General features: G+C 33.6%; 1 protein-coding gene and 2 long non-coding RNA genes across 3 annotated transcripts; 1 reads left to right on the top strand and 2 right to left on the bottom strand.

The window, feature by feature from the left end:
* Positions 1–1,107: 1,107 nt before the first annotated feature.
* On the bottom strand, positions 1,108–3,697 carry LOC141485127 (uncharacterized). The gene is made up of 2 exons (XR_012467021.1): positions 2,917–3,697; positions 1,108–2,859 (listed from the first exon to the last, which is right to left on the bottom strand). It is a non-coding gene; the product is annotated as an uncharacterized lncRNA (long non-coding RNA).
* Positions 3,698–9,933: 6,236 nt separating this feature from the next.
* Positions 9,934–20,847, top strand: LOC141485126 (uncharacterized). The gene is made up of 3 exons (XR_012467020.1): positions 9,934–10,336; positions 15,544–19,414; positions 20,108–20,847. It is a non-coding gene; the product is annotated as an uncharacterized lncRNA (long non-coding RNA).
* LOC111516484 (uncharacterized) lies at positions 20,778–23,752 on the bottom strand. The gene is made up of 2 exons (XM_023172640.2): positions 23,247–23,752; positions 20,778–21,484 (listed from the first exon to the last, which is right to left on the bottom strand). The coding sequence occupies exons 1-2, from the start codon at positions 23,560–23,562 to the stop codon at positions 20,778–20,780; spliced, it is 1,023 nt and encodes a 340-aa protein (XP_023028408.2). The 5' UTR covers positions 23,563–23,752.
* Between the last annotated feature and the right edge of the window lie 225 nt (positions 23,753–23,977).

Raw genomic sequence — 23,977 nt, 5'->3', positions numbered from 1 at the left:
GATCCAATACCATGTGCCCTAAGCAGACGCATTGAGCCAAGAATGACAGCCTTCTATATTTGACCTGCCAAGATTTTTGCATTCCTGCAAGAGTAGAGAGGGCATCATACCACCAAGGACTTCAATAATCAGAACAAACATATTATCAAAGTGGTCTGGATAAAGTCTGCAGAGTTCGAAGAGAAAATCTCTATTATTATCATTATTATGTAAACCCCATCAACACTGATAATCTCCTTCACCAGGAAGAGAAATTTGAATGATTAAATCCATTTTCCTTCAATGGTGTGGTTATCTCTCTTGCAGCGGAGGTGAAATGTCCAAGTGTTATTCTGGATAAAAAATTACCTGGAACGTTCACTTGGAACAGGTTTTACATAAAGCCAAAACTTTCTCGATGGACATGTTGAAAATTTTTGATTTAGGGCCCCAACAAATTCATTGGATGGTGATTGTAGGACCATACGGAGAAATTGCCTGGTTGCCAGAACTTTATAGCAAAGGACGAAGGCGAAGCTTTCTGCTATACAGAGACAGGCTTATCTGGTTATTTCTTGAGCCATCAGCACCACACTGTCAGGGGCCATGGAAATCCTTCTAGGCCTATCTCCTCTTCACATCTTTCTAGAAAAATAGGCTGGATGAACAGTATACAGGATTGTCCATATGAATAATTCCACAAAACAGTTTCATGTGGAGTGTTGGAGTCAATCAACCACATTTATTAGGATATACTGAAGGAAAAAGGTGGATTTTGAATAAAATTTTCATTGAAATTATATTTATCGTTTTTTTGAAAATTCTTAAAACAAATATAAAAGTGCTAATTACTCAGTAACGATGAATCGATTTTCAAAAATGAACATTTCAAAAATGGAATGGAAAGAGCAGTGAAAGCCTATTCAACGAAGTATCACATGACCCCCCTTTCCATTAAAAAAATTGGAAGCGCCCTCTCGACGACGAGTGATGCATCACTTATATTTCTTATCGAAAAGTACTAAAAATGACGCCTTTTCACGTACATTTTGCCCAACCTTGATATCTTGTTTTGTTAAAAAGTGAAGAAATTGTTGGAGGACTTTTTACGTCCGCAGTATATACACCCTCGTGCGCGTGGACATAGACACACACACTTTTTGATCAGGTTGTAGTTTGTATAAATCATTTGTTATTTACAATATTTTTTCAGATCCTGGAATCGGAGCTCTTGAACCATTTGAAGAAATAATATTGGAGCAAGAAGAGGAGGTTATTAGTGAAAATATATCTTCTGAGGAATCTCAAAGAAAGCAGCCTATCAAAAAAACGATTTGTTGTAACATCTGTTCAAAACCATTCAATCTGAATAGTCGTTTAAAAAGACATGAAAGAAGTCATACTGGAAAAAACCATTTCATTGTAAAATCTGTTCAAAATCTTTCACCGAAAATAGTAGTCTGAAAACTCATGAAAAAGTTCATTCTGGTGAAAAACCATTTTGTTGCAAAATCTGTTCAAAATCTTTCAGTCGAAATAGTTATTTGAAATATCATGAATGGACTCATGCAGAGGAAAAACTGTTTCAGTGCACAATCTGTTCAAAGTCGTTTATTCGAAATTGTGATTTGAAAAGACATGAAACATCTCATTTTGCTGAAAAACCGTTTCAGTGCAAAATATGTTCAAGCTCATTCATTCGAAATTGTGATTTGAAAAGACATGAAAGAACTCATACTGGGGAAAAACCATTTCAATGTAAAATCTGCTCAAAATCCTTCAGTCAGAGTGCTACTTTAAAAGGGCATGAAATAACTCACACGGGGAAAAAACCGTTTCAGTGTAAATTTTGCACCAAGTCTTTCATTCGCAGTGGTCATTTAATTGAGCATGAAAAAATTCATACAGGAGAAAAACCATTCCAGTGTAAAATCTGTTCAAAATCTTTCACTCAAAGTACTACTTTGAAATACCATGAAAAAACTCACACTGGAGAAAAACCGTTTCAGTGTAAATTTTGCCCAAAGTCTTTCATTCGCAATGGTCATTTAAACGAACATGAAAAAATCCATACTGTAGAATGAGTATTTCAATATAAAATCTTAGTTACCATGAAAAAATTCATTCCAGTTGACACCAATAAACATTGAATTAGAGTTGGATAATATAAGAACATATGGTTACACGGAAGGAGTCAATATTAAAGAGAACAAAATCCGGGCCAGTAGGACGTGGTTGAATGAAACCTGGAGTACCACATGTTTTGTCTGCTACTACTGCGTTCGTTATTGTATTGTATCTTTTTTAAAAAAGAGTGAGTTGAATAGAATTTTACTTATTTATCTACTGGTAATTGTAAAACTAAAAATTACAAATATTGTGCAGGATTTCAATTCAAAATATACCTGAATAGTCCATAATCATAAATAAAAACCTTACACTTATATATTCAATTGAACGTGTTCGAAGTTATTTAAAATACTTATAACCAAATTCAGTTATCAGCAACAAGAAATTGTAATCCATTATTTTCATTCTGATTTTCTTTTCAACTAATTCCGTTATTGAACGAATTTAATTTTGTCTATAGATTGGATGTAACTCTCCAGTTTTTGATGGGTAAAATTGCAACCTGTGACATAAAATGAAGTGATGAAGTAGTTGTAAATTCAGCTCACACAAGAATCGCTTATAGCTCAACAACTGTTTCTTCAAACAGCATAAAAAATGTTGCATCCCTTCATGAATAATCTGTTCATGAGCAGATCTGAAATGGAATCTAAGTTATATTGGTTAAACTAAGCGGATTGCTGATGAGTCGATTCAAAGACAACTTGCCATTAGTTACAATGGAATCAGGGCCAACGACTTCTTGTTAGCCTTCAAAAAATATCGAGGTCATGTAAATGATAACAACAAATTTAAATTTCTACTTACTGATGTTACTTTTTTGACAAGATTACTAATAGACTAGTTTATCACGACAGGTATTCGACTAGAGAGCTAGAATAGAATGGAATAGAATTTATTCGTCATTGAAAAATTTACAATTGCATTATATGACACATATGTATGCGGATGACACTCAACTATATCTATCATTTAACCCTAATGACGTTGCTACTGCTAATCAAATATTGAATGAAGATCTAGCTCGTCTTATTTTAGCATCTGAAGCTCATAACCTCAAAATCAATTCAAACAAAACTAATCTGCTTGTTTTTGGTACTAATCGTAGCTTGATGGAAAGACATATGAATATTGTTATTGGTGATACAGTAATATGCCCCACGAACGTGGCAAAAAATTTAGATATCGAAATGGACGTGAATTTAAGGTTTACAAAACATGTCACAAAATGTGTTCAAAGAAATTACATGAGTTTGAAAATGCTTTATCCTCATCGTCATTTATTATCCATAAGTTTGAAAATAAAATTAACAAATGCGCTTGTGTTGAGTCATTTTGCATATTGTGATGTTGTGTATGGTTCATGCCTGGATAAAAAAGACAATTCAAGAATTGAGTTATAAAATCATGTCTTAGGTATATATATATGGTATTAGAAAATATGACAGAATTTCATATAAACTTTAGGAAACCAATTGGTTAACTATAGAAAATAGACGTGTTTTACACTCGGCTATCCTCTTTCATAAAATATTGATTAACAAATGTCAATCATATTTGTATAACAAAATAAGATTTCGTAGCGATGTACATATAGTTTGTATAATAATATTCCACAAAAATATAAAGTTAGTAAAGGTTCTTCATTGAAGTGCTGTTACAAAAAATATCTCATCGATGCTCAATCAGAAAGCCGTTGATTTCATAGATTTTATACTTCTGAAAAATTTTCAGTAATATCATTTAACATGTTTTCTCTCCCTCTTCCCTCTATCTCCTCCCTTTTTTTTCCTCTTCTTTTTTCTTTGTTTTTTCTCTTGTTTAGTTTTCCTTTCTTCGAGGCTAAAACTAAGATCAACAGTACCCTTCCGGAACATGTTGTTTCTAGCCTTATTTGTAGTTTTTTTGATAATTTTTATAGATTGAATATTTATTGTATTTATATATAATAAGGAACTACAAATAAATATTATTATTATAATAAAATGCGTTCTTTGCTAGGTGACTGTATAGTCTTGAACTGCATTTATTTCCAAATAGTTTGACTGCATGGATATAGTAAATCATGTCTTGATAACTCGCAGAGTCCTGTCCCACCGCCAAACGTGAGTAAGGTTGTCTTAACTCTTTACTCCTTTGTGTGTTGTAGTTATGACAATTAATTTTTGTGTAGTGAGCTTAATTTTGTTTATATTTACGGCTACTACATATAGTATACGCAGGGAAAAGTAAGTATGGACAGCTGAATGAATGTGTTCTTACATGATACATTATAATGAAGTCCAGGTAGGCATCTTATCACTGTTTTTTTTGAGTTAAAATGCTTTCATGCGATGAGCTGAGTTTTCTCAACGCCCAGCCAATTCGCGCACAAATGGTGGCAGGACGTTCTTAAAGTAGCCACTTAGTGGCCACAAATGGCACACGAAATCCAGTTGCAACCACGTGATAAAAAGATAACAATTCTTAAGCCAAAAGCATGAGAAAAGGATAAAAAGGTGTTTTCTTTCAAATTATCTAAAAGAACAATTTTTCAGACCAGTCTCGACTTACCTACACTGTAGGTTAATGGACTGACACCTAACAGAAAACAACTATTTCCCTGGCTAATACCACGAAGGGCATTGGATTATATCCAACAGGTGTCAGTGCAGGAATCTTCACAGAAGTGAAGATTATGTGAAGCATATGTTGTTTGCGATACAACTGCTGGAATCGATTTTCAATTATAGAAACGGGCACACTTGCAGACCGGTTTTGGGCTATTTGGCCTCTCGTCAGTGCAAGGTAGTGGCCTGACTGTCAGTCTCGACTTACCTACACTGTAGGTGAATGAACTGACACCTATCAGAAAACAACTATTCCCCCGGCTAATACCACGAAGGGCGTTGGATTATATCCAACAGGTGTCAGTGCAGGAATCTTCACAGAAGTATTTCCACCACCACTCACAATATACACTTTTCCGATAACGCCTGTAAAAAATGACAAACTAGCTTATTTTCAATTTCTAGAGAAATAAATTGATCCCCTTGTATTGCAAGATTTCAAGAAGAACTTTTTTTAGGCAATTTGATAAAGATGATGTGAATCCTGAGAAACATTCAAATGAGCCGCTGGATACTGTAAAAATGATAAACACTGAAAAAGATCTACTTATTTTTGATTTGCCAGAATTTCCTTTCGATGAGACAATATACATTGACGAGCAGATAGGCATCGAGGAGCATATATTTATGGAAAAACTAAAAGCCGCTGAGGAACAAATAGATATTGAGATACAGAAAGTCATCGAAGAACAAACCGGGGATCAGAAGGACATTGAGAATCAGAACAACGATGAATAAAAGGATATTGGGGAATAAAAGGGCATCGAAGAACAAAAAGGCATCGAGGATCGCACATGCACGAAAAAAAACAGGCACCGAGACCGAGGTTCACATAGACATCAAGGAACATGCAAACATCGAGGAGCAGATAAGCATGGAAGAACAAAACATTTTCGAAAAACAAACAAGCATGGAAGAAAAGATGTGCAACATAGAGAAAAGTATTGTTAACGACATAAAGATTCACGGAAAATCGAACATCGAAATAGAGAATACAATAAAACCTTCCGACGAAATACAAGTGAATATCTTCTAGAATATTACTATTGAGGCAGGTCCGAGAACTAGTGGTGAAGTTATTACAACAAGAGAAGTCGATAAAGAAACGAGATTATTGAAGAAGTTCAAGCATGGGCTGATGAAAATACGACCCCTATAAACGCAAAAAAGTCTAGGATTAGCCTTTTAGAAGCCAAAGCGAACAGCTGTAAAGAAAAAGACTGCTCAACAGAAGATTGTTGAAAAGAAACCTAATGAAAATATTCTCAAGAAGATACTTCTAATAATATTAGCTCTAGAGAAAGTCATTGTGAACGAGAGCATGAATACCAAAGACGTTAACAAACACCAAAAATCGACTAATGACTTAGTTTTGAGTGTGATAATATTCCATGTGAGTATGGAATATTATCACACTTAATTCTGCATTTCACTTATGATCTTCAATAAAACAAGTATTCAATGATTATTATATAGGTACCTACCTAGTTCGGTCTTTCAACTGTGTAATAGTGTGGTGGAAGAAATTACTCGTCATAATTACTCGTTCATAAATATTTTTTAATTTTCCGCAGAACCTGGAATCATCCTTTGAGAGACACAAGAAACAATCCTTGAAAAATCAGAGGGGGTTATCAATGAAAATATGTAGCCGACACTATACTTATATAAAAAACAGTGTTCTGTTGAGAATGACCTCCTTGTTAAAGAGAGAGAAATAATGAACTATTCAATTATAAATTTGATTCAAATTGAAATGCGCAGAGTAAAATTCATGAGGAAAATTAAATTGTATTGAAAAATAATTAAAAACTTTTATGAACAGGTGGGACTTCGGGACAAGTCCCAGAATGATTGAAGGTTACTGATTTTTATTGACCGGCGAAATTATCTACAATCTTAGAGTTGTATGTCCTCAAATTTCTCGGCCAGGACTCTTATGCTTTTCCGCGCAATTTTCAGTCAATCTCTGTCAAGATCAGATTAGGTTTCTCAGTACTTAATGTTCTAATGTAAACCTTTTAAAATATATCGGAAAAAACTCCTGGGCGTCTTGATGGGCATAACCCTTGAATCGAGAGTCAAATCTTTGAATCAAAATTTTAAAGTAGATTATGCTTACTATTCTGTCAGATGAATCTTGTGACCATAATTCCTTGATAACTTCTGCGAACGCTTTGAATAAAGCACCCTTCATACTAGAAATATTAGTACATATTGATATATTTCCTGTACGCATCCTTTTTTTAATATTGAATTACACTGCTCATGAACAGGTATTGCCAATATTTTTCAACCCATTAAGCCCAACGGTTTCAACTGAAGAATGTATCATTGTATCACTGATCTAATGTTGTAACTGTCAATGCTACATTCGCCCCTGCTGTTTTTTTCAGAGTAATCACGGATGCGATGATTCTCCCAATCAATGGACCGGCAGCAGGATGAGGAATTCGAAGCTAAAATGCTTGAAACTGAATTGGATAGAATTATGGCAAACCTTTTGAGTTTGGGAGAAAAAGATAATTGGCTGAATTACCACGCTGTATAGCGAAACTCATTTTTGGTATCAGAAAGGTGGTGCATCTTTTTTCTTTAGTTTATTCAGTCATCCTTCTACCAATTTCATCGAAGAAATTAAGATGTGAGGGGCCAAATACAGCGAAAGTTTCTACAGCCACATGATAGGAAGTTATTTCCAACATTTCGGTACTTCTGCTGTTTTGCTTTCTTGCTAATTATGGCAACAGTGTGTCCGCACATGTGAAATGAAATCCCAACGACAGCTTTGCCTTTGCCGCATTTCTAGGGATATTACGGGTAATAAATCCCTTTTCATGATGTCGTTGGTTTGATTATGTCTTGGAAAACTTCCAGAACTCTTTCTGCAGCTCAAACCATGAGTCCATTTTTCATTTACCATCTAAAAAGATTCGCCTTCGACGGCTAAATCATATATTATATTAGTGAAGGAGACTGGGAGATTGCGAAACATTGTTAATTCATGGAAGACATTAATGCTTATGATGCTGAGCGCAGACCCAACCCTCCGTGATTCACAGGTAATGTTGCTTGAGAAATATCAGTGAAACATATGTAATAAAAGATACAAAAATACAACAATTCACAATTAAACTCAACAACTACACCATTACCCCTTTTTCGATATGGATATAACAATAAAATGAATAACCACGCTCTCGCTTGGCTGAGTCGAGTTGACTGACCGATTACCCATCACAAACTCTTAGGTCACCCATTTATTTTTTCGTCCGCTCGACCTTGAGCTAAGAACAATCAGTTTGAAAGAAAATAATAGAAAGTCTGAAGTCTCCGGTTGCGAGCTCGTTTTCCCAGTATTTCATTCGTCATCGGGGTGAGCACTCTGCTCACTGTCACTACTTTTAACATCGGTCGTGAAAGGCTTCATCTCATTTATGGCATATACTCCTGTATACTTTCTTAGCGATCTTTTCAAACCCTTCCTATCACTGACTTCATATCTATCATTGGCCAGAGTCTTAGTGATAACATATGGTCTCACGCTTCTGAAGAATTTCTTCGCTTAGATCCTAAGAATACTTCTTTGGCGTCTATTTTTCTATTTTCAATGTTCACATAACGTATCACTTCCGACATTTGGTCAATATGTGAAATGTCAAGTGTGCTATCAAACATAATATCAAAATATTTCGCCGATTCAATTTCGTTGTCAAGCTTAATTTTCACATGGTTTGATAAAACATTAAAGAATTCATTTTGTGTATCTAGCGACAAATATGATACTTTTGAAGTTTTATCTTGTTCCAATTTCAACACGTGTTCTTTCAACACTACATAATACTTTGATAATAGTTTGACTAATTCTAAAAGATTGCCTTTATTTTTAGAGTCCTGTCCTTCATCATATCCACGAAATGTCAAGTTTCGTTTAGCCAGAAATAAAGTTATATCCAGTAATTTATTCAAAAGATTCTTTCACCTCTGTTTTTATGTTTCCATCAATTACAAAGCTGCATCATCTATTATTTTATGCAATTTGAGACTCATTCCTCAAGATTTCCTAGATGTTCATTTGTATATGGTCAGACACTTTCGGATTTAGTTTCCACCACTTTTGAAATCCAGTCGTAGATGGTCCTACATAGCGAATAAACGACAGCAGAAGCAGTCCAGGTTATTAGTGGTAGGGGAATAAACCCTCCATGACCGTTGCATTTTTCCACTATAAGTCATAATTTCATAAAACCAACCATGAAAGATGACGTGCGTAGCCTTTCATTTTGTTTCCGTGTGTAGATACAGTGGCAAATGGTCCTTCCCTGTTTTGAGAATATTCACTTTCTTTTTTTATTATCTTCATGCGAACATTTTAAGGAACATAAATACTCTATTCTGACACATCCTTAAAGTATGAAAATGGTTGATTTTACGTCAGTAGTATCTTTCTCATCGGTAGCACTATTAGTACTATTATACCAATATTTTCAGCAGCATCTTCGTTCGTATTAATTAATTCTGTCCTGTCAATGTTGCTTCCTGAAGATGAGCTAATATTATCTAAAACATATCTTGCATTTGCATAAAGGTGAAAACTAGTTTTTTTTTAATGAACTTGGACTGTCATCCGTTTTTGTAACAAATTTAGAAATTGATCCAGACATATTCTGAGCTACATCCATTCTAGCCTATTTGGCTTTCCTTTGCTGAAATCCTCTTTTTCTTTTGGATGTATGCACTCCCCGGGGCATTTTTCACTCAATGTTTGATTCTCACTAAAAAAATAAAGCCAGTTGTTCTGTTGTAATGTGAGAGTATTTTCTCATAAACTAGTTAAGCAATATGCTAGTACAGTACAGTAGATATAAGTTATTTTCGAGGCTATTTTTTGTTCAGTATTGATCCTTATCTAAATAAATTAAAATTAATCTATAGGTTTCGTCTGTAGAAATACTAGGAAAGTAATTTAATTATAACATTATCTTACCAAAAAGTATTCAATATGATTCAATCAATCCTTTTAATTTTCGTAAATATCAGATTTCAATTTTCTAATATTTTTTTTTATCACTACACGTTTAACAATTCACACCAACCACGAAACAAATGAGAAACGATGCAACTGAGACGTCAAGGATCGCGACTATGGGACGGGGAATCCCACAAGACAGCGTCGTTTGCTTTTAATTGCTATTAATTATGGAGTAATGCTAAATGCTCCCGAGTGGGAAGCAACGGTTATTAATTAGAGAGAGAGAGAGGAAAGGAACTTATGAGTTTTTGGGCTATGCTAAACACAATATAAAATGTATCTATTTATATCTATATAAGAGGAAACTTTTTATAACATTTTCCCAATTGTGCCACATTTCTATCGAAGTTCATTTCACGAATTTCAACGGAGTGGATAAAAACAACAATAGGTTGTTAAGTATGGGTATAGCAGAACATGTACATTCTCCGTAGGTTAAATTCGAATTGCTTTTTTTATGGAATCCTCAGAAGTGAAACCCCCGAATATTTAGTCAAGCAAATTCCATTCAAAACTGACGGGCAGAATTTGAATCTGAGGAAAAAAATATGATTGATATCCCTTCAGACAATAAGGAAATTTTCAAGTAGGTATTTGCTTCATCTCTCATGTTTTAAAAAAAATGAGAAAATATACTACTTCCACAGCAGTAACAATCGTTGGTTGAAATGTTCTTCATTTATGTTTGATTTTATTATTTCTGGGAATTTCTGTTTGTTCGCATTAGTTAGGAGTATTTCAAACTCTTTTTGTATTGCTTTCATTTTACGTTTTTTTGCCTTGCAGAAAAAGTGTAGTAGAATCGGTCAACAGATCCAATACTTCACCTTTTGTTTGTCTTTGCTGATTACCATGTACATTTCTACATTTCGCTTACTGACAAATAAACTATTAACATTATTACTTTTATTTGTGCCAAAAATCTCAAATCCATCATCTACTTACATATCGTATCTGAGCCCATGGAAAACACTTTAACACCCTCCTACTTCACTTCCAGTTCGAATCTGCTCATGAACAGATAGTCATTGCCGTGCTGTCTGTATAAAGGGTTGTTGAACTGAAGTAATTCTGTTCCAGGCATTCAAATATATCACCACTAAGACCACCATAAGATCCTTCAAATATTGAATAGTTTTTGGAACGTTTACTCAATGAGTAATCATTCTTTAATTTGAACTGTACTAAGAGATCAAGAATGTCTCTTTGGTAATGGATAAAATCATCAGGATACAGAAACAATATCACTACCTTCAGTGGAAGTATGTTGAGGGTGTACAACGTAATAGGTATTTGTAATATTCAAACGGTACTACGTATTCATTTCTTTTTGACCACCACTACAAAAGTATTCAAGAGTATAGTTTGATATTCTAAATGAATTATGAGGTTCAACCAACACATATAACACTAAAATGTTTTTCCTAATCGTGCATTCAAAACTAGCACAGTAACTTGGATATCTAGAACAATGTTTATAATTAAATAGGTTTTCCATGATATGAACTATCTGATGAAATTTCAAATAAACCCCTTATTCAAGTGTAAAACTTCCAAAAGATTTTTACGGAATTGCTTGTTATATTTTTACAGAACTACTACAAATGAATAATCTTGATCGATTTCATATTCCACAAAATTCGGTTTTCTTCAAAGGTTTGCATGCATATAATCAACTACCCGCTGACATAAAGACTTCAAATCTCAATTTATTCAAGACAGAATTGAAAAAACTTTTGCTAAGTAATTGAGATGCATGACAATAACATAGTGTTTTATTCATTGACTAATACAGTATATTAGAGATAACAAAATTCGGGATATATAGGGCGAGGTTGAACTTGTAGTTCCAAACGTTTTGTATGCTTCTAAGGACATCTGCAGTGGGGATTAGTGACGGCTCGTGCATTAGAGAACAGGGCTAAAGTCATAAAGACTATATACAAACAGAAAACCCCGTCGGAGTCGCGAAAATTTTTTGGAGTACCGCACCTATTTAAAGCAAAATACGTAATATTTGCATAAATGCAAACAAAAATTGTGTATTGCCGAAAATTATAAATATAAAACTGACCATTAAAAAAACAAAAACAAGGAAAAAGGGTTGTCTTTGAGTTATTTAATATAAATTATTTTTAATTTTTCAAACATGAAATTTAATAAATCTGAAGGAGACTTGCAATTTTGAAACATTTGAGGTTTGCTGTACATTACGATTAATTCATTTTTCAGTTGAATAACATCGAAAAATGGATACTGAGCTATCAACCCTGCGTCCGACATGTGGACTCCTGTAACATTTATAGACACGTGGGGTGTGTGAGACCCCAATATGATTTTTCTGTTGAAATTGATTTTTTTTTGAATTTCAACATTGTTGTTATGAGAATTCTATACTGTCATATTTATTTTGCAATAAAATAATTTTAGATTCACCAAAACGAGCAAAAAATCGTTATATTCCGTCTTTACCAAAACAATGGGTTCTTTTAGTGGAAAAAATAGATTTACTCGAAGAAGTCTTTTGCACATAAAACGACTGAATAAATATCAAATTGCTGGTTTAAACAGATAATAAAACATCATAAATTTGAAATAAAAAAAATATTATCGAAAATCATAAAAAAAAGTTATGTGTCATCAATATTTGCCATTTCTACGCAAGATTTGCAGTTCATTTCTGCATGGTCCAGACATACGTCAAACGACGACTGATTTGAGATGTGAATATTAGAGTGGAGGCTATATGCGGAAGCTACTGAATATATCCGACGCTGGGGCGCCAATTTCGAAAAGTTATATGGAATTTTCTACGGCTGGGGTATGTCACACCTCACGTGTCGGACGCAGGGTAAAGTCCTTATAAAAGTTTTTGGGGAAAATATTTGGTATAGGACGAAAATTTTTCAAACAACAAATCAAAGTAGTTTAATTTAGGTAAATCTTCAAATCTAACTTTGATTTGCATTAAAAAGGTGTCCAATATTTCATTATAAATCTGTTTATAATTTTGTCTAAAATGGGGTAAGTCTAAATTGGTTTTTCTTTTTTTCGGCGCCGGCGATTCGAAAGTTAAATCAATTGATTCGAAAATATTATTAAAAAATGTATCGTTATTTCTAAAATTCATCAAAATTTCTGTTAAATTGTTTAACCGTTGTTTTAAGAAATTAATATTTGTTTATTTATTTTGAATAATAGAAAAAACAACATCGGTATGTTCAAATATTAATTTAAATATTTCTAACAAGAAAAAAACTTGTGATCATTTAAAATATATTTGAAACCTCTCGCCTCTCTAAGACTTTGGTCGTCGGTTTTAAAATCGTCACTGTTTAGATAAAATCAAAGAACATCAATCAATTTGTCTTTGTTTGAATGCACTGAAATTACTGCTCTAGATGTAGAATTCCAACGCATAGCAGCAAAAGTTGGCATTCGGCTACCACATATTTCATTTAAAACATGGCTTCTTTTGGTGGATTTTGAAAAGAATGCCGAAAATCCAGACAAACTTGAAAAAAAAAATACGCGGCAATCTTTTATGTTGTTGCACGCTTTGCCTAATACTAAATTTAGGGCATTGACATGACAATGCGTAAAAAGTGCATGAGTAGCTATAGACTTTATTTTAGTTTGTAAACCATTTAAATGGCCGGCCATGACCGCAGCCCCATCATGGGTTTGCGCAATCAACTTTTGCCTAAAATTATAGGTGTCACACGTACGAATTAAAAAATTAAACAAATCGCCAGCTGTGCGCCCAGATGAAACATCATGAAAACCCATAAAACGTTCTACCACATTACCATCTTTGACATATCTAAAAACGAATATTACCAGAGTTTTTTTCCAACACCAAAGATCTTGATCTTGAAGATGATCACTTGGTGATCGAAACACGTGTCGAGGTGTAAAAATAACGATTTGGTGTTGGGAAAAAACTCCGGTAATATTCATTACTACACCAAAGGTTCCAAACAGTATATCACAAATATCTAAAAACGATTGGAAGTTGTGATGTACAGGTAATATCGGTAGTGTCATAAATTTCCCATGCAAAAAAAGAAACACTTTCAATCTTCTTGCTTATATTTTTCTTAATAATATATGCCACACTGTCTATTAGCTCATTTTGGATGGTTTTTGAGGTGCCCGAAAAAACGCTACCGTTTAAAAAAGTGCCAACTTGTGAATCATGTTTGCCCCATAACAATTAAAGTTCTTTGTAATTGCCGCGACTAATCGAATCTTCGGTTTCAACGTGTCCGCGCAAAAGCTAATTCTTGGGAACCCAAATAAATCGTAATATCGATAAGTCTTTTTAAATTCGACCGATTTTCCCTAACCTGGTTATTAAAAGAAATTATGGCCTTTTTGAGCTGTATCTAAAGCTGTTACTATATTTTGTTTGCTAAACAATTTTAATTTACAAGACGAAAATATATGCTCCTAAGATTCAAACTGTCTTTCTGTAGAATGAGGTAATTTTTTTAAATCGGAGTATCCTATTTCAGACCACGTTTGGTATTCGGTTTGTACGGAAAATAAAACACAGGGCCAACAAAAAAGTTTTTCTCGTTTAATGGAGCCGGTTAACCAATCGCATTATTTATCGTACCAACTAATATTAAATCCTCGATTTCGTCGATTATCTGACGCTTTAATTGAAATCAAATTTGGTTGAAGCCTTCCCAGAGTTTTGATAATGTAAAATTTATTATCATAAGATAAAGACTTAAAATTATTCGTCAGCAACCAATCGACTATATCGTCAGATTTTTTAATTTCGTCCAACTCATTCATAATAAATGGAAAAAAAACTTACCGAAAATTGAAATAAAACACTTTAAAAATATTACCAAAAAGCACTGCTATAATACAATACTGCATGTTTTATACACAAATAACAAATATTATCAAGAAACACTAAAACGATTTACCGAAATATTTTTCAGTCCCGGTCCGTCACGGCATTCCGTTCGAATAATTGAATAAAAAACAAACACAGTCGTACACTAACGGAGACCAACTGGAGGCTAGCCTCCTCTAACGCTATAATTTCCGCAACTGAAATTACAAATCGGGACGTATGTCGCTGGTTGGTTCGGTCTCGCGAATCTTGTGTTTTTTAAAGCGGTCGGAGGCTTGGCTCCCTTGCAACGTATGGCATTTATTATTTCAGGTTGATGGTTTATTCGTTATCCATTCATGGGCGGTGTCTTTGACGTTTGTAGATGCAGGATACAGTGTGGTATGTACTATGATATCTCATATCCTGGGAGAAACTTTTTTACAAAAACTTCGAAATTCCATATGATAATGGCAAACGCAAAATATTTCTGACAAGTATTTTAAAGAAAAACTTTAATAAAACAACATTTGAACCTGCTGAAACTAAATTTATCAAGAAATTTAAAAATCCGGAGTCTATCCTAATCAAGATGGTGATAAATGAAGTATCTGATGGAGTTCTTTCTGGAGCTGTGAAAATTTTATGTTCTGATGACAAACTGGCAAATTTCAGCACGGAAACCTTTCGTTAACTCCAGTCCAAGTATCCTCAGTAAAAAACTCGAATTTGTTACCAAACTGACTCTTTTTCAACTAGTTCTTTAGTAGTGAATGAGAATGAAGTTCGTCAAGCAATTATGTCTTTTCATACTAGTTCTTCTGAAGGTTTGGATTCTTTGAGGCCATCTCATCTGCAGGACTTGATAAGTTATAGTGCTGGTTCTGCAGCATCAAAGATTTTATCATCGCTAACAGCCCTTTGTAATGTTTTGCTATCAGGTACTGTGAACGAAGAAATATGTGCTTTGAAAAAAGAAGATGGTGGAATTAGACCGATTGCCGTCTGCAATGTGTTTCGCCGTTTAGTTGCAAAACGGACTTCATTCAAGCTGAAGGAAAAACTAGGAAATCTTTTCCGTCCACTTCAATATGGTTTCGGATCTCCAAGTTGTTGTGAAGCGGTATCCCACGCTGCCTGAAGTTATATTAATGAACACGAGTCCAAGGACGGAAAAGTTTTTCTTAAATTGGATTATAAAAATGCTTTCAATATGCTGACTCGAGACTTCTCCTTGGACTCGGTTCAAAATACTGTTCCAGAATTATATCCTTTTGTATTTCAATGCTACTAACAGGCTTCTATACTGACATTTGATGAAAACACAATATCATTAGAGCGTGGAGTACAGCAAGGAGATCCATTAGCACCTGCTCTCTTTTGCCTGTCTATAGACAATATAATCAAAAATTTGAAAAGAGTTCAATGCTTGGTATTTAGATGAAGAAGTTCTCAATATCCTTTCGTCTGTCATTAAAAAGTCAAAGAGATTGGGCTTGGAACTAAACTTCCATAAATATGAAATTTATTTTCTAAGTGAACCTGATTTGAATATTTCGAATTCAATGACATTGCTCCTGGAATCAAAATAATTGACATAAATAATTGAATTACTCTTGGTTCCCCTCTCACAGAAAAATCATTCATTACTTTTTTTGAGGAAAAATTGCATTATTTCAGAATTGTCTTCTCGTTTTCATGCTCTTCCAAGACATGTAGCTTTCCATCTTCTCAGTAACTGTTTGACTATTCCAAAGCTCCTCCATCTCATGAGATGTTTTCCAACCTGGCATCACCAAACTTATCTGATCAAGTTTGATGAAGAAATTCGTAACACTCTTCGACTTTTTTTGATTAATCAATTGGAGAGCGATGCATGGCATCAGGCTACTCTTCCTGTATCTTATGGAGGTTTGGACATTCGTACAATCACTGATCTTTCACTACCTGCCTTCCTATCTTCAAGTTCTAGTGTGACCAATATGATAGATTGAATTTTACCACCCTCCTTTCCATTGGGTAACAATTTGAGTGAGGTCGAACAACAATGGATCTCACGAACTGGTCCAGAAGTTCCAAGTACCTGAAAAAATGTTCAACAAACCTGGGATATTCCTCTGGTAAAAAATGCCTTGAATAATTTGTTAGACTTGGCTAAATCTCCTGTATAACGTATAAAAGCAGTGACATCAAGGCATGCAGGTGCTTGGTTGGATGCCTTACCAGTTTCATCCCTTGGTACATTATTGGACAATGAATCTTTTAGAGTTGCTGTAAGCCTCCGACTAGGTTCCAATATTTATGTCAACACAAATGCAAATGTGGAGTGGAAGTAGACACCCGAGGATATCATGGATTGAGTTTTAGATATAGCGCTGGGCTCTTTTCCCGTCATCAAGCTGTGAATGTTGTCATCAAACGTGCCTTAGGTTCGGCAAATATACCTTCCATCTTAGAACCCCCAGGCACTTGCGGCGATGATGGGAAACGACCAGATGGCATGACTCTCATTCCTTGGCGGAGAGGAAAACCGTTTGTCTGGGATTTCACCTGCGTCGATACTTTGGTTCCTTGTCACGTTTCTTCGACTTCTGTATTCAGCGGTGCAGCAGCTTCATCAGCGGAATTGTCAAAAACCCGAAAATAAAATTATTTGGGAGATAATTTTATGCAATAGGAATCGAAACATTTGGTACCTTAGGCCCCCAAGCATTGGAACTCATTCATGGAATCGGCATTAGCATTTCCAAAGAGACGAATGACGCAAGAGCTACCCCTTTCTTGATTCAAAAAATTAGCATTCTGATTCAAAGAGGAAATGCAGCTTCATGTTTAGGTACAATTCCACAATCAAAAACACTAAGTGAATTATCAGTATCTACCTGTGACGGTACTGCCAATCCAATCCTATCATCATCCCCAATTGAGCATTATCTGTCGCAAATCTCTTTTAACGATGCCGAAGTCAGATTCAAAGATTTGCCCCACGATTCATGGGTTCTGGACGCCCAAGTCCTTCGATATCATTTAGAAGGTTTACATGAGGACCTCAACAGAATTTCTGAGAAACCTGAACCGATCTTAACGGAGATTGACGAAAAATTGAGCGACAGCAGAAAAACACAAGAGTCCTGGCTGAGATATTTGAATATGAACAACTCTAAGATTGTAGACAATTTCATTGGTCAATTAAAATCCACTATGAAGTGCACACACTGTGGACACTCATCAGTAACCTTCGATCCTTTCTGGGATTTGCCTCTCCCCATACCACAAAGAACTGGTCAATTGAGTTTATCACATTGCTTGAATTCCTTCACAAGAGAGGAAACTCTGGATGGAGATGAAAAACCAACGTGTTCGAGATGCAAGGAAAGAAGAAAATGTACAAAGTCCCTATCTATCTATAAGTTTCCCCGTATTTTAGTAATTCATTTAAAATAATTATCTCCAACAGAAAGATTTAGAGACAAATTGAAAGTTGCCATTGACTTCTATATATGAGCAATTATGTAGCAGAGAATATGGCTCCTTGTCGTTATAATCTATATGCACTTTCGAATCACAGAGGGACTACTTACAACGGGCATTACACGCATATTGTAGACACCCATATAGTGGCACGTCGCCGCTTGTGAGTGATGAGGCATATGTCGTTCTTTTTTTCTTCATTTTTTTTTTATAAACTTAATACTCTGAATTGATTTGTATTTCATGATTGTGTTTAATTATAGTGATTATATCTTTATGTGAAAATAGTTGCAAAGGTATCGTTTCTTCCAGTTTGTGTATGAAAGGATGTCTATGCTCCACTATTTCTATGAATAGTTTTTAGAGTAGTTATTTTCTCTCTTCCTTTTTTTGAAAGTATCCTCATTTTTTGTTTACTAATGTTGAAGCAGAAAAAAAAACTTCTCCCATAAATATTCCTTTTTCAATGCAAGTTACATTCGAAATGAAATTGACATTTTATTTCCATATCAATCAATCACAATTTTTTATTAGCACAATCAATATTCTGTACTGCTCCCTAGTTAAACCTCTTTCTGAATATGTCCCCACAGTTTGGTTACCTTATTACTTGTATCAGATTGAGAAAATTGAAATGATTCAGAATAAATTTATCAGGTATGTAGCATTTAAAAAAGTTTTTCAACAGTTGGCACTTATCATTATGTCGAAATATTGTCACAATTAAATCTTCGATCACTCAAAAAATTCAAATTCATCTTCGACCTCTGCATTCTTCAAATATTTCTTTCAGATAACATTTACTGATTTGAAATAAGCATACTCTGCACACTATCCAAAGAGTTCAAAAAAATAATATTTTCCCAGAATCAGTTTCACCTAGATTCGAACAGTATTATTCCCAAGTTATAGTAGATATTCATATCTCAACACAGCTGTGTTACTGCTCTTCTGAATATTACCTATGACATCTTTAAGGCGATCAACAAAAAACAGTTGACGACTTCAGTAATGCTTGATTAGTCAAGCCCTTGACCACATTAAACATATGTTATTACTTCCTATCCTCCAATATATTGGCTTCACTGCACACAAAGAATGGAATCTCACAAGGTTCTATATTGCGACCTGTGGTATTCATCATGTATACTTGAGTAATCAGTTATTTTGCAACGTCAATATGTTAGGGATATTTATAATACACAGTAAGTAGTTTTCAGTAACTTGTAAAGTCGCTTATTTGTCTTCACACCTTGTATTAATCAATTTTTTAGGTTGAGTGAAAAAAAGCACTTGCCCCATTCCTCACCTGGTGCGAATCAGTGATAATTCTGTCCTTAGGTAGGTAATTTTTCTAAGATATTTTTTCCATTGTGAATTTCATTTTACCAATGAAATCGTTAATTAGTATTATTATTATTAATTGTCCTTTACTTTGGAAGAATTAAAGTTGAAAATTTCTGTGAAACGAATTAGTAACTTACAACTTTTTCACAGAGCCATCGGTCACATTAATTATATTTTCCGAAGAACAGAATACCAGACTTGCAAACAGAAATGAAAACATAAATTATTTATCTGAAGAAAGGTTGGTTGGGTAACAGGATCAATTTTTTTCAAATACAATATTTCTGGCCAACGTTTCGAATTTTATTAAATTCTTTTTCAGGACTCTAGAAGTTGTTTCTTCGTGTTAGTATTAGTATTTTAAAAACCATTAGACATATTAGATGGATTTAAAAAAAAAATGCAACACCCAAATATTTGAGACATCAACAAGATAACGACATGAAACAAACGAATGTCGTTCTGGGTTGATGTTGCCTTGAAAATTGGTTGTTCCAATGTTTTTTTATTTTTTTTAAATGTGTCTAATATTTCTAGTGGTTTTTAAAATAGTAATATTAACACGAAGAAACTACTTTTCAAGCCTTTTTTAAGAAAAATTTTATCCTGTTACCCAACCAACCTTTTTTCAGAAAAATTATTGGAATACTAAATTAGTTAACTGATAAATTATTTATTTCATTCAAGGACACCGTTGGATACAGAACATGTCATTACAAAGAATCATGTGGAAAAAAAGCACCCATATATTGACAGTACCAACACAAATTACATAAATATAAAGACATCTAGCAATTTCATGATTTCATATAAAAGAGTCATTATTTGCAATTATTTTTTTCATGGTGATTTTGAATCTTGGAGGTATAGTCTCATTTCTCATAAATTCTGGCAGCTTATTATTATATACTTTTATCTAGTTCATAACAAAGTAATTCACAAGTATGGATTGTTTTCATTTGTATATTCTACAAAAATGTAAAATAAAATTTGTAAAATAAGTTTCCTGTTAATGAATGAATAAAATTACCTTAAAATTTATGTCAAATGAGTTTTTTCATGTAACTTCAAACTATAACTTTGAATGAAAGATTTTGAGCATTTTTTACATTTGAAGGGTTTTTCACCAGTGTGAGTTCTTGAATGAATTACAAGATTTGATCTACAAATGAAAGCTTTTGCGCAGATTTCACACTGAAATGGTCTTTCTCCCGTATGAATTTTTTCATGTCTTTTTAAATCCGTTACTTGAATGAATGACTTTAAGCAGATTTTACACTGAAAGGGTTTCTCACCGGTGTGAGTTTTTTCATGCAATCTCAAAGTTCCACGCTGAGTGAAATATTTTGAGCATAATTTACACTGAAATGGTTTTTTCTCCCGTATGCGTTTTTTCATGTAATTTCAAGGAACTATTTTGACTAAACGATTTCGAGCAAAATTTGCACTGATATGGTTTTTCTCCAGTGTGAACTTTCTCATGAGATCTCAAACTACCGCTCTGACTGAAAGATTTTGAACAATTTTTACAATTATATGGTTTCTCACCGCTATGGCTTCTTAAATGAATCACGAGACTTGACTTACGAACAAAAGATTTTGAGCAGATTTTACATAGAAATGGTTTTTCACCAGTATGAGTTTTTTCATGCCTTTTCAAATTTGTCAGATGAATGAATGACTTTGAGCAGATGCTACAATTAAACAGCCTTTCACCAGTGTGAGATTTCTCATGCAACCTCAAAGTTCCACGCTGAGCGAAAGATTTGAAGCACAAATTACACTTGAATGGTCTTTCACCGGTGTGTGTTCTTTCATGCGCTTTCAAATCACAAGTTCGAATGAATGCTTTTGAACATATTTTACAATGAAATGGAATCTTCCTTGTAGACCTGTTTTCAACAGATTTCGTATCAGTTTCTTTATTCCAATTTTTTGTCTCAATTTCGTTTTTCTCTTCAATTGAATTCAAATAGTATTCAGGACTGGATAATACATCAAAACTATCTTTTTCCTTCTGATCGATTGATTCTTCTTGAATTTCGAAATGAATGATTCCAGGATCTGTAAGAAAATGGTATTATGTAAAAGAGCAATTTATTTCACATCACTATGCCATTACATTTTGTCATGCAATATGTATTGAAAAAATGTAGAAACATTACTTCAGAATCAGAACAACACAACACAATAACTAACATATTATCAAATTATATACATGAACAGACAAAACCATTATGGACAAATGGAAAATTGGACAAATTCATGGACAAGCTAATAAAATTGAGTGAAAATGGGGATTTTATTTGGAGAATATGTGTTTTTTCTGAGTTGGTTACTCTGTATATTTGTCATGTTAATCATTCACATTACTTCAACTGAATATTAAGAAAACTAAATGTTAGATAAATACAACAGCAAATGAAACTCCAAAATAAATTATATTAATGACAAATACGCAGAATAGACAACTTGGAAAAAATACATGCGTACATGAATACAACAAACGGCTGCCTATCCAGCAGCATACCGGATAACTAATGCCTATCCGGCCGAAAACCGGTTAAAACAATATTTGTAAAACTTAGAAAATGAATTAGGCGGCCTAATATCTGGCTGCAAGGTTGACCAAATATCCAGTATCCGGCTTAACTGCTATTTATTTCATCTCTAATTAAAATATATTGTCTTGAAGTGAACGTGTACATCAAAATATAAAAAACAAAGCAAATTGACATTTGAAAAAGAACAATAATGAGTTAAAACAAGGAAATCATACAAAAGCAATTATTCAATAAAAATGTATGGAATCCCTTTTTCACTACCATTTTACTTAATTCTTTCCCAACAATTACTTTGAATCTATTCAAGAATATTTTACCAATATATTAAGGGGAAAATATGTGCTACACTCAAGTCGAAGAATGATTGATATAAAGTATTTTTGCCTTTAGTATTGTTGACACTTTTGTCTTAGTAGTAGTAACCTTATAATAATAATAATAAGTTTTATCCCAACACCAAACCATTATTTTAAATACGGTTAAAATTATGGTTTGGTGTTGGGATAAAACTCCAGTAATATTTTTTAGTCAATTATAGATTTACATACTAGTACAAAATCTTTATATCAAAATAATTTAATGATAGAGAAAAGAAAAAACTGAAATGTTGAAAACCTGCCTATCTTTCTACCTAAGACACTATAAAATTAATATTAAAAACATCATGAAATGAAAACATGAAAACTAAATACCCTTCCACAGAATAAAATGCATGCATGCAAGAAATACAAATAGTACACTTTTGAATTTATTTAAATAATATCGGTTGAAACCTAATTCCAGGTTTTGCTCCCCATAGAAGAACTTGGCATTAACATATTGTGAGCAATATTTACGGAATGTTTTTTTGGTTTACCACCAGAACCGGTACAATAACCTGAATTACTTCCACAAAAAAGGGTAAGAATAACATTATCAATATTAACAATTATGAAAAATAATCTTAGATTTCACATTTCCCATTACTTCATTCAGAAGATTCAATCGATTGAGATGGAATGAAAAGTAGCAACTGGAAGAGGAATCAAAGAGCATAAAAACAATGAGATTGGTCATTTCTGTTATCAAAAAACATAGCTATTGAGAAGGCCACTGAATGAGTTTTACACCATCTAAATTGAGCACTACTTTGATCATAAACATGTCAATTCGACATTACCAAAATAAAGTATATGAACATATCAAAAAGCTTACTTTATTTTTGCTAAAATAAATGTTGCCTGAGCCATAGCTAAGAGGTTTGAGTTTCTTAATATCATTACCTTGAATATCATTAGACTTATTTTGGTATGGACAATTACAGTTCAATCTTAACCCATCAGGAATATGAAAATCGGTTGAACTGAAAACTCCTTTGCACACCTCACAAAATAACCCTTCATTTAGTTCTTCCTGGACCTTCTCAGATTTAATGTGGTGATCAACAACGTCAATGAATTCTTCACTTTTGATTTGTTCTAGCTCTAATTCATTCTTTGAGAGACTTACTTCAAATGGATCAGAATTTTGGGTATCTGTTTCATCACCAATGGGCCCTACCTCTTGTTTGATTAGGCATTCATATTCACCAGTAGCCATTAGGAAATTAAAAAAAAAGATCAGTCAATTATCCTTTTTTCTCACAATGCGATGAATTAGAATGTTGTTATAATTAAATTGATTTATGACTATGACAAATTTAAAAATTTATGTCAAGAGAGCAATTGTTTTTATTTTGTGCTGTGACAGTAGATCGATTGAGTTTGATTTTGTCCACAGAACACTGAAATTTAAATTATGTGGCAAAATCACAGAATAGTAAACAATGCAAAACTGGAAAATGATTTTTACTAATGAAGTAATAAATTCTTCTGAAATGCTGTAATTTCGCGTTAATTAATAAATCGTAGTCTGGTTACTCTCCTGGCTAATAGCCAATACCTAATAGCTTTAGATTTGTTTAGAGCCCCAGTCTTCAAGCATAGCCGCCCACTGACTAATAAGATTATATATA

Source organism: Leptinotarsa decemlineata, unplaced genomic scaffold (assembly GCF_025532065.1).
Source record: "Leptinotarsa decemlineata unplaced genomic scaffold, Ldec_3_MD MMD2_tig00026307_RagTag_RagTag, whole genome shotgun sequence".
Classification (NCBI taxonomy): domain Eukaryota; kingdom Metazoa; phylum Arthropoda; class Insecta; order Coleoptera; family Chrysomelidae; genus Leptinotarsa; species Leptinotarsa decemlineata.
This window is presented reverse-complemented; position numbering and strand designations above follow the sequence as displayed.